The sequence below is a fragment of the Podarcis gaigeae genome (assembly GCF_964106915.1).
Source record: "Podarcis gaigeae genome assembly, chromosome: 9".
NCBI lineage: Eukaryota > Metazoa > Chordata > Lepidosauria > Squamata > Lacertidae > Podarcis > Podarcis gaigeae.
This window is the reverse complement of record NC_139685.1, coordinates 20,061,136-20,073,270: the sequence shown is the minus strand read 5'-3', so window position 1 is coordinate 20,073,270 and position 12,135 is coordinate 20,061,136. Positions and strand designations below refer to the sequence as shown.

Here is a 12,135-nt window from a genome sequence, read left to right as displayed (position 1 = left end):
GATGTAAAAGTGGATTGAGTTCTTTCACCTTTCATAAATGGATATGAGAAATTTTGTGGATTTCCTTCTACACTACTATTAAAGGTGGAGGAACCCAGTCTATTCCTTTTCCTGCCTACCAGATGACTATTGAAGCTGAAAAGAGCATCCGAGGTATATACAGTGTGTTAATATGTTAATATGTCATTTATCCAAGGTCGCTCAACACACTTCATGGCTGTAAGGAATGAGCATGTTGCTTTGAGTTGGGATTTGAACCTAGGCCTCTCCCAGTCCTAAAATCATTGCACAACTTATGATTCTGATATGCCATGTGGATATATCAGGTTGCAACCCTGTGTGGGTTGACTAGGTTGCAAACTCAGGAGTCCTCTTGCACCTCTACATTCACTGCTCAGTGAGACCATGAATCAAGAGGCTTTGAGCCACTCCACCCTGGAGGGTCTTTGGTAGTGGATTTTACTGGACTGTCCACTGTCAGGCTTCCAGGAATCCTATCTCTTCTACTGTGGCAGCAAAGAAGCAGATAAAAAACGAGTTCTTATCAAGTAGTTTATTCAATATTCACAGCGAGAGACAAAGGAATGCGGTCTCTCTTAGATAATGACATTGCCCAGGTAAAGTCCCACTCCCTCCGTCTCTCCTATTCTATGTCACCCTTGCGCCGGCTGATCTGTGCTTTCTGCCTCTGAGCTTTCTGTTCTCCTACTCTCAATGCACACCTGGTCCTGGGAGAGGGGGTCAGGAATGCTTTCCAGAGACACTGAGTCTGTTAGCTGTCTCTCCCTTGGTAGTGGTTCTTCTTCTTGCTGCTCTCCCAATATTTCCCAGCTTCTCCCCTCTGCAGCCTCTGAACTATGACCTTCTGCAAACCACTGTTCTAAATCTATACTGTCCTACTCTTCTCGGGAAGGTGCAGGAAGAGGAGGAGGGCGGTTCCCACCATTCCTTCTCAGTCCAGTCCTTGACATCCACACAGTATTCAGCTTCATTAATGCTGCAATACTTTCCCAATACTGCTGTATCATTGCTGTTTGGAGGAGCACGCTTGCCCGATAGAGCAGCAAAAGGACTAGGAAAAGAACCCCGAACATTTGTGGTGTAAGAACTTAAAAGCGGATTTCAGCCAGAAGCTACGGACCAGGAACAAAACGGACCACTTTGTGCCTTGCCATTTCGTCATCCCAAACGACCCTCCTTAAGGGACGAAAAGACACTCTTTGCCACAAATGACTTTATATGATTTTTATTTCAAGAAAACTAGAGTTCAGAAACATATACATGAGGAAATGGTGCATATGCTGTTTTAGTGCTCATCTAAAATGGACATTTAACATCAGAAACAGAAGGCTGTAATTCGTATCTCACCTGTTCCGTTTAAATCATTAGCGCTACTTTATGTGCCTTAAAAGCTTCCTGTTTGTACAGGAAACAGCATTTATGAGCACCTCCTTTAATCTCTTCCACCTAGGTGTCTAATTTAAGCACGGTCTTGGCAGACCTCAAAATGGGAAGCAGTTTCCATTCTGCCCACTCACCCTTGGGTGTCACAGCAAGCAAAGAGGTTCTTGAAAATTAAATATGGATTATCTCATCGGTGTAATCACTGGTAGTTGAACTGACACTGCAAAGCACAGTTCATGATAAAGCACTGAAGAGGTTCTCAGGATGTACTGGTCACATGTTTCAATAACAACTTCCTGTATTCTCAGCCTGTCATTTGTGATGCTGATTCAAATATGCAGGGAATGTCAGGAATATATTTTGCGCTATGACACTACATGTGTAGACAGGACTGCCAAATGAACAGGGAAAAAGATGTCTTAGTCTGAACCCGTGCCTTTTCCTGCAACTTGATCTGCAAAAATCAGGAGGAGAAGCCCTTTTTGGCACAAGAATAAGTGACGTCTGCACAGCAGCCTGTTGTCAAAGGCACAGGAGCAGGAGCTGCTTAAAAAGTTGGCAGTGCAGGGACCCCACACCATAAGTGGCGATGACAAGTAGCTTGAAGGATCCATGAATGTTGCAAATCATGATATCTAAGTTGCCATGTGCAGAGACAGTCTACTTGCGAGTAACAGGAGGTGGAGACAAGAGGGGAGAACTGTTCATGTCCGGCTTGAGAGCTTTCAGATGTGTGGGACTGGCCATTTTTGGATACAGGATAATTGGGCCAGAAGGATAAACCCTGGTATGACCCACCTAACAAGATAATTCTTATCTTCTTAGAATGCGTGTAGATTGCGGGGAACAGATGAGTGTTGGAGGCAAATCCACCCTCATTCTCCAACAAAACTGCTACCAGATTACATCCTTGTATCTAGTCAGGTTAATGGCAAGATCTAAACAGTCAACAGTGCAAGCTGTTAACAGTCCCAACTAATAAATTTCATGGATTGTTTTCTATGACTTCCCTGCAGGGAAGCTACTGACATTCCCATTTAGTTTCTGTTAAAGGGCGTTAAATTTCATCCTGGGAACTTAAAAATATGTATTACACAATTCTTAGCTTTAGATTCACATATTTAGGTCTCATATATAAATGGTCAGTTACATTTTCAACCCGGCTTTTAGACCCCCCCAACAAAACCATGTATTTTGTAAAGGTTGCTCTCTTTTTTTCTGTCTTTCTTCTGGCCTTTACCAATGATATGCAGGCAGAATTTCTACAGGTGGAGCTTTGTCAGGAATGAGGTTCCAGGGGTGAGGAACGCTTTGATCCTGTTGAATTTCTGCCCACCAGGAACCTGTGGCACACACAGGAAGCCTACCAGGAAAAAAAAAATGTTCACCTCACTAATTCCTTTGTGCTCATATCCCAGGGCAGACAGAAGAGCTGCCTACTTCTTAAAGGGAGAATCTCTGCCTTGAACTGGTCTGAAGAAGCAAGTAAGCATAGCTTGTCTCATCACAATACCACCAAGACAGTAATTTATGCTTGCAGGACTTATTTCTGCCACGTAGCTATTAAAAGCGTGTCTCGCCACCACTGATCTTCAGCTGCGGCAGAATGATCAGAATTAACCCTCCACACTTGAGTAGACAGAATAGTTTTGTCAGATTTTCTTCACACTAGGAATTTGCTTCCGCAGACATCAGGCTGACACCAAATTCAAGTTATAAATTAAACCCAGTTAAACAAAATCAAACAGTGTAGCTAGGCCACTGATCCCCCTGCTCACGTGAGTCCCCAGGTAATCCTGAGGGCTGTCATGTGTGAGGTGGGTTGGTTGGTAGTTTCAGGAGCCTAATCTCCAGCACCAGTATCAAACTAAAACCCTGGTCGTCCTTTGATGAAAGCCATGGCCCTGGAAGAAAACCTGTGCAAGTCTCCATCAGATTTCCCCAATCCATGATGCTTCACTGAAATGCAAGATTTCCACCGCCATGGAATAAATATATTCCAAAACCCTCACAATGCTAACAACGTGCTCCTGTCCAAAGGTCTCTAGTTTAGCTTTCGTTCCGTTGATACCGCTGGGAGCCAAATGGGACCATCACATCCTTATGGAGAAGGGCAGTCCCATTCCATTCTTTGCAAAGGAAGTCCTCCCCGTGCCGGTCACGACCCACCACAAATGCTAACACGGTGCGCTCCTGTTTGTCAGCCTTTGCATTGCTGCCCTTCTGCCACACAAAAGGGAGTCTGTTTTGTGAGAGAGGCGGAAAAGGCCAAGTCAGAGTTCAAAAGACTTTGCACTCATTGACTGAGAAAAGCTTCCTCCGGGCTCGTTTCCTTGCTTGATTCACCGCTGTCCGGACGGCACACTCAAACACCTTCTGGACGCCCCTGTTGGCGAGAGATGAGCACTCCACAAAGGCCTTTGCTCGGATGTCCCTCGCTAGCCGCTTCCCGAGCAGTGGGCTAATGCAGGAGGCGCTGTGAGGTCCCGTCTCCCTCTGGTCAATCTGGGTAGCCACCACCAGAATGGGAATACGAGGCAAGTGTGTCCGGATCTCCGTAACCCATTTGCTCCTCAAGCTGAGGAACGAGTTCTGGTTGGCCACCGAGTAGCACAGGAGAATCACGTCAGCCTGCTGGTAGGAAAGGGGGCGGATGCCTTTGAAGGCATCGCTGCCAGACGTGTCCCAAAGGCCTAAGCTGATCTGGGCGCCGTCCAGGAAGACGTCGACACCGGTGTTCTCATAAACAGTGGGTCTGTAAGCGTCCGGGAAAGTCTCTGAAGTAAAGCGCAGCAGCAGAGCCGTTTTCCCAACAGCCGCATCTCCTACCAGGACACATTTGACCGAATCCAACATTTCCTCAAAGGTTAATTATTCTAAAAGATAGCCTGGATGAGCACTTCCTGGCATCCCACTACGGTGAGCGCCATTCAGTAGGAATCTGCCCAGGTTTCCGCAGTGTTTTCTTGGCAATTTTGCTCCAGGAGCCAAAATCTTCTGCTCTCCTGCTCAATTTTGATGCTTTTCGGAGAATTAAACACGTTCTCTACAAAAACAAGAAGAGAACACAGATGTGATTTTTTGTTGCAAGTCGCAGGTCATTAGAGATTTATTGTGATTACATTTTCCCTGTCCAGTTGGCGTGCATAATTCTCCCTACACCTTTTTTCATCCTTATAAAAACCCCTGTGCGGTAGCTTCGATGGTGAGATATTACCTCTGGTGCAGCATCAGCACTTGGTAAGCTTTGTTACCAAGCGCATATCTGAAGCTCGGTCTTACAGCACTTTTTCCAACCCAAGTCCTCTTTCTTAAACTTCTAGGTAAAAGTAAAGTGACCCCTGACCATCAGGTCCAGTCGTGGCCGACTCTGGGGTTGCGGCGCTCATCTCACGCTATAGGCCGAGGGAGCCGCTGTACAGCTTCCGGGTCATATGGCCAGCATGACTAAGCCACTTCTGGCGAACCAGAGCAGCGCACGGAAACATCGTTTACCTTCCTGCCGGAGCGGTACCTATTTATCTGCTTGCACTTTGACATGCTTTCGAACTGCTAGTTTGGCAGGAGCAGGGACCAAGCAACGGGAGCTCACCCTGTCGCGGGGATTCGAACCGCCGAGCTTCAGATCGGCAAGTCCTAGGCTCTGTGGTTTAATCCACAGTGCCACCCACGTCCCCTCTTAAACTTCTACCATGCTTCTAATGTACATGAGGGTAAAGGTAAAGGTAAAGGACCCCTGGATGGTTAAGTCCAGTCAAAGGTGACTATGGGGTTGCAGTGCTCATGTTTGCAGAGCTGGCATTTGTCCACAGACAGCTTTCTGGGTCATGTGGCCAGCATGACTAAACCGCTTCTGGTGCAATGTAACACTGTGATGGAAACCAGAGCTCACGGAAACACCGTTTACCTTCCTGCCGTGGTGGTACCTATTTATCTACTTGCACTGGTGTACTTTCGAACTGCTAGGTTGGCAGGAGCCAGGACAGAGCAGCGGGAGCTCACCCCATCGCGGGGATTCAAACAGCCGACCTTCTGATCCACAGCACCACCTGCATCCCATACATGAGGGATAGAAGTACTGGCAAAATACTGGCACCATCAGGAGGACCTTCTAGAGGGGAAGCCAATGTCGGATCCTCCAGACATCGTCATACTACAACTCCCATCAGCCCAATGGTTCAGGAAGGTGGAAATTTTAGTCCCAAAAACATGTAGAAGGCACCCAATTGGCTTCCCCTATGAGCATTAGATCTTTCTGTTAGAATTCAGGTCTGCCGCTGAGTTGTCTAGCAGCAGCAAAAGCCATTTAAAACAGTGGAGTGCTGAACCCTCCACTGACCCGCCAATTTCGCATCCCTCCTCTCTGCAGCTCCCTGAATTAACTGTTCTCTGTAGCTGAGAATGTGGCCACTTGCTTTTTAGTGAGCTGTTCCAATATTTGTCATCTTTTTAACAATGACGTTTTCTAAAATTTAGAGGAAAACAGACACACAGAACCCAGAGAAAGTATCCACCGTCAACTCAAAGGGAAAACAAAGCTTAATACATAGGCGACTGTATCATTTTGTGACAGTAATACAGTCTGCCTCCATTTTTGGATGCCGCACAAAGTTATTTCCATGCTCCCTGAATTAACTGTTCCCTGTGGATGTACCATCAAGAGAAGAATGGCACCTTTAAGATATTAGAATATATAGAACATGCCAGCATGACAAATAGATTAAGAAATAAAGACGTAAGAATTTAAAAGAGGACTGGACATTATATATAGAATATATGGAAAAATATGATAACAAGAAAGTAAGTGTAACAGACGGGGGGTAATACTCAGCAGTAGATGTGACAAAGTGGGACAGTGTAAAGTAATGAAAATAATTTAGAAAAATAAGAAAATGCAGTCAAAAAGACAACAGATAGGGAACCAGAGAAAAAGTGGAAGGAGAGTTTAAATTAAGGCTTATAAGAATTAATTAAATTGGAGAAACAAGTTATGTTACTATTATTATTTACAAGTATGTGTCTTATACTTATGTTCTTTCTCCCCCTTTCTTATTACCATGTCTTTGACTATAACATACTATGCATTGATAATATAATAAAACAGAAAATTCAAATAAACAATTTTTTTAAAAAAATTGTTCCCTGTAGCCGAACAAAGAATGTGGCCAGTCGCTTGTAAGTGAGCTGCTCCAATTGTTGTCTTCTTTTTAAAAATGCAGCTTTTCAAAAATTTAGAGAAAATGCCACACAAAGTTCTCTCTCCAGAGGCTTCCTATTGCTGGATAGGAGTTGGGGGCTCCTTGATACTTCCTTGTCAGGGTCTCCTCACTCCTAACATGCTGTATTTCCTACTACTAGCCTTTCACATTTTTTAAAATTATTTGTAATTTTCATTTAAAACAAACAAATATTTCAACAGAAAAAATAAAGTAATTCTTACATATCAAACCTTGATTTCCCTTCCCTTCTTTCTGCAGTTCCCTAAATTTACTCTTCCCCCTCTGCATATCCCAATTTATTATTTTCTTCATCAGTTTCATATAAGTTTTAGAAACTGCAAGTTTTTGCAATAATCCTGCTAATGTCTTCATTTGTTTACAATTTGTTTGTAAATATTCAATACAGTGATACCTCGGGTTACAGACACTTCAGGTTACAGCCTCCGCTATCCCAGAAATAGTACCTAGGGTTAAGAACTTTGCTTCAGGATAAGAACAGAAATCGCGGCGCAGTGGCAGCGAGAGGTCCCATTAGCTAAAGTGGTAACTCAGGTTAAGAAAGGTTTCAGGTTAAGAACGGACTTCCAGAACGAATTAAGTTCTTAACCGAGCTACCACTGTAAGTGATCTCCATTCCTTAATAAAAAGGAAAGTTGTTCTTCCGGTAAGTTTCGCCATTTCTGCATAGTCCATTCATTTCCGTAGCTAGCCTTTCACATTTTAATCGCAAATAGGGTTGCCATGTTTTGAAGAGCAAAAGAGAGGACAAATATGCCGACTTCTCCTTTTAAGGATGGATCACTATGACAACTCTACCCATGGAAGCGAGGGCATATGGCAACCCTACGCAGTTCACAAGATAAAAACACAAAATCTGCATTCGAAATAAAAACAAAATCAACCCAATAACCCCCTCCTAACACATTAGTGATGTATGGAAGTGAGAGCTGGACCATAAAGAAGGCTGATCGCCAAAGAATTGATGCTTTTGAATTATGGTGCTGGAGGAGACTCTTGAGAGACCCATGGACTGCAAGAAGATCAAACCTCTCCATTCTGAAGGAATTCAGCCGTGAGTGCTCACTGGAAGGACAGATCGTGAAGCTGAGGCTCCAAGACGTTGGCCACCTCATGAGAAGAGAAGACTCCCTGGAAAAGACCCTGATGTTGGGAAAGATGGAGGGCACAAGGAGAAGGGGACGACAGAGGACGAGATGGTTGGACAGTGTTCTCGAAGCATGAGTTTGACCAAACTGCGGGAGGCAGTGGAAGACAGGAGTGCCTGGCGTTCTCTGGTCCATGGGGTCACGAAGAGTCGGACATGACTAAACTACTAAACAACAACAACAACAACAACACATTTTTAAAGGGCATCGAATGTGAATCAGCCAAAGGCCTGGTTAAAGAGGAATGTTTTTGTCTGGCACCTAAAGTGTATAATGAAGGTGCCAAGTAAACCTCCCTGAGCATTTATTTGCCTGGGTGTCTCACAAATTCCCTCTCCCTCTCCCCACACAAGTACTTCCAAAGCATTCAGATGCCACTGAGCGTGGCATTTTCCGACTGACTTTGACAGGAGCAGCACTAAATCCTACCGGTTTTATGAGAAAGATGCGTCTTACCTACCCATAGGAGTCACTGCAACCCAGATCCCTTATTCTCTCGTTAAACACAAAGGCAAACAAAATTCATTCCATCTGTACAGTTATTGCCTTAACAGCTCCGGCCACAATAAGGTGCCGCTGGCAATTGTGGTTTTGCTGCTAAGAGACCAACACAGCTATTCCTCTGGAGCAGATTGTGAACCTCTCATAGGCAACGTCCGATCCTCAGCGACATGACTGCCCAGCACTCAGACTTCTGCTTGTCACCGTTTATAAGGCAATTGTTGCATCAGAAGAGGCATTTCCTGCTATGCATGTGTGCAACATGAATGGCTTGAGATAAAGTCTGACCCAATGTGACACGCAAGCCTTCTTGGAAAGTTTTCGAAAGGGCCGCTTATTTCTGCGAACCAGCCATGTGAACGGATTGGCAGATCCATTCAGGGAACAGTCAGAACGTAACGCTGGAAACTTAAATGATGTCAGAAAGCTACTTTAACTGTCCGACGAAAGAAGAATGGCAGGCGAAATTAATGGACTATGCAGAATTGGACAAAATGACAGGAAGGATTCGAAACCTGTGGGACCAGAGGTTCACAGAAGATTGGAAGAAGTATATGAATTATTTGAAGAGCAGCTGTAATCAACAAATTACGCTAGTAGGACTACAAGAAGTTTTGTAAGGAGAAATATACAAAGTGTTACAAAGTAGAAAAAGATAGAGATTGAAATGAGTTTGAAATGTAATAGGGAAGATAAGAAATGCATATTGAGAGATTAGATTGGAAATTTTTCAGACAGGATTGATGGAAGTCAAAAATTTGAATAAGATGTAAAAGTATGTTTAATTACTGTTGAAAATGATATGTTAAAAAACATATATATATATATATATATATATATATATATTTGCTTTCGTAGATTTTCACGGGTACAGGAATGCAGGTTTTGGTGTCCTCGGGTGTCTTCCCGTGTAAAAGTTGGGGTGTCTAGACACCCCAACTTTTACACGGGAAGACACCCGAGGACACCAAAACCTGCATATATATATATATATATATATATATATATATATATATATATATATATAAAGCTACTTTAACTGAATATGAGGGAGGTTAAAGGAAGGAAGACCAGCCAGGTTAAGACTTCAGAGTTTTCTCTGGAAACAAGACATACGGTAAGGGGGCGGGGGAACAGACTGATGTTGTTGGACTACAACTCCCATCATTTCTGACCACAGGCTATGCTAACAGAGCTTGATTAATTCAGTTCAGTTGGAACATAGGAAGGTGCCTTTGAACAAGTCAGACCATGGAGGTGGCAGGGATTGAAACTGACCCCTTCTGCTACAAAGTTAGCAAAAATGTACAAGACAAGTTCAAATATCTGCTGGAAATTTAAAGGGGGAAAAAGTACCTTTTATCATATGTGGGCTTGTAAGGTAATAAAAGCTTTCCGGGAGATGATTTATAATGAAATGAAAAAAATGTTTAAAATAACTTTTGCTAAAAAAAACCCCAGAAGCTTTTTCATTAGGAATTACAGGTACCGACTTCCCGAAGGAGCAGAAAAGACTTTTTATGTATGGAACAAAAGCCGCTTGGATGCTACTAGCCCAGAGATGGAAAGAAGATAAAGTCCCTATCAGAGAAGAATGGCAAACCAAGTTGATGGATTATACCAAGAAGGCAAAGCTGACAGGAAAACTCAGAAACCAAGAAGACAAAAACTTTATAAAAGAATGGGAAGAATTTATAAGTTATCTAGGAGACCACTGTAAGCAGATGGAAACAAGAGAAGGATTTTGACTCACTTGTAGTGTAAAAAACATTATCGATAATATGGTTTAATATAAGAACTGGAGTATGGACTAATATGCAGTTGTAGACATTTAAGATAAGACTCCATGGACAAGATGGGGGGAAGTCGCGAGATTCGGAGAATCTCTACATACAGCATGATTTTATTGATGTGTGTTTATTTGTATATTTTTATCTGTAAAATTAATAAAATTTCTTGAAAAGAAAAAAGAATCTGAGCCCTTCTGCATGCAAAACAATTCCCTACTTCGGGGCTACCCTTTGCCAAGTATCATGGAACATAAGAAACTGTTTTATACTGAGTCGGACCATTGGTCTAGCTAGCTCTTTAATGCCTAGCCTACACTGGCTGGCAGCAGTACTCCAGTGACAGGGAGCCAGCCAGCAATAAATCGCACGGGGTTATTTGAAGAAACAAGGCTTGCTCAGGGAGCCATGCCTAATGAGCACAGCAACCCTTCTCTGTGAGTCTTGCCCCTATGGGGCAGTTGTGGAGGCTGAAGGTCCTCGCTGCCTAAATCTCCTCCTCCTACTCCAGGTCCTTCCCAAGCAGGTGGCACTGTGGTCAGAAGGTTGGCGGTTCGAATCCCCGCAACGGAGTGAGCTCCTGTTGCTCTGTCCCAGCTTCTGCCAACCTAGCAGTTTGAAAGCATGCCAGTAGAAGTAGATAAATAGGTACCGCTGTGGTAGGAAGGTAAACGGCATTTCCGTGTGCTCTAGCACTCGTCATGGTGTTCTGTTGCGCCAGAAGCGGATTAGTTATGCTACCCACATGACCCAGAAAGCTGTCTGTGGACAAACGCCGCCTATCTTGGCCTGAAAGCGAGATGAGCGCTGCAACCCTATAGTAGCCTTTGACTGGACTTAACCGTCCAGGCGTCCTTTACCTTTTACCTCTACAGTGGTACCTCAGGTTACATACGCTTCAGGTTACATACGCATCAAGTACAGACTCCACTAACCCAGAAATATTACCTCGGGTTAAGAACTTTGCTTCAGGATGAGAACAGAAATCGTGCTCCGGCGGTGCGGCAACAGCGGGAGGCCCCATTAGCTAAAGTGGTGCTTCAGGTTAAGAACAGTTTCAGGTTAAGAACGGACCTCCGGAACGAATTAAGTACTTAACCCGAGGTATCACTGTACAAGAAATCTGAGACTAGGCCAGCGTGCCTGTCTCTGCTGTTCCCTCTTCATACCTCTTCTGGTCCTGGGAGATCATGGGAGAGCCTAGAGTGTTGAAGCAGCAGGAGGAGACACCCTGGTCTGACTCATCTCCACCTCTTGACCTCCTTCCCTCCTGACTTTGATTCTGGATAGCTCTCTGCCACAGACACTCTTCAACTTCCGAACCTCCTCCTCCCAGTCTGCTCCCTCTTCTCCTTCTGACCACCACTCCCAAGGCTTTGAGCTTTCTTGCCTTGGGGGTTCCCCAGCTAGTGTCTACCACCATTCCTCTGTGCCTAACCAGTCCCATGACATCAAGGATGTTTCAGACAGCGTCCCTCTCAGCCTCATGGGGGATTTAACCTGAGACTTTTTGCATGCAAGCAGATAACACAGTATTGTTCCCAGTAGTGGTGTATGGAAGTGAGAGCTGGACCATAAAGAAGGCCAAAGAATTGATGCTTTTGAATTATGGTCTGGAGGAGACTCTTGAGAGTCCCATGGACTCTCCCATGTCCCTGGAAGGACAGCTGAGGTTCCGATACTTTGGCCACCTCATGAGAAGAGAAGACTCCCTGGAAAAAACCCTGATGTTGGGAAAGATGGAGGGCACAAGGAGAAGGGGACGACAGAGGACGAGATGGTTGGACAGTGTTCTCGAAGCTACCAGCATGAGTCTGACCAAACTGCGGGAGGCAGTGGAAGACAGGAGTGCCTGTCGTGCTCTGGTCCATGGGGTCACAAAGAGTCGGACACGACTAAACAACTAAACAACAACAACAGATAACACAGCCTTTCCTCAATGATAACTGGAGAGCCACAAGCTACCTTCCCCCTGCACTACAGAAAAGAAAAACAGATGGCGTAGGAAGATTACCATCTCTGTGCTCAGTTTTTCATGTTAACGGGAGGAAGTGTTTG

General features: G+C 44.4%; 1 protein-coding gene and 2 long non-coding RNA genes across 6 annotated transcripts in view; 2 read left to right on the top strand and 1 right to left on the bottom strand.

The window, feature by feature from the left end:
• The window catches only part of LOC310852180, a 216,925-nt gene that overhangs the window by 152,141 nt on the left and 52,649 nt on the right, over positions 1-12,135 (top strand). The window lies entirely within an intron of this gene.
• Positions 1-12,135, top strand: part of LOC310852163 — a 53,289-nt gene that overhangs the window by 7,828 nt on the left and 33,326 nt on the right. The gene's annotated exons all lie outside the window — the stretch shown is intronic.
• Positions 1,231-12,135, bottom strand: part of RHOH (ras homolog family member H) — a 24,141-nt gene continuing 13,236 nt past the window's right edge. For 2 of the 4 annotated variants that reach the window (XM_083755104.1, XM_083755103.1), the window contains exon 2: positions 1,231-4,450. In XM_083755104.1, coding sequence (XP_083611230.1) covers positions 3,685-4,260 — 576 coding nt within the window. In that variant the 5' untranslated portion in view covers positions 4,261-4,450 and the 3' untranslated portion in view covers positions 1,231-3,684. Of the gene's footprint in view, positions 4,451-8,245; positions 8,924-12,135 lie in introns of those variants that run through there. The other 2 variants (XM_083755106.1, XM_083755105.1) reach the window with 2 other exon arrangements.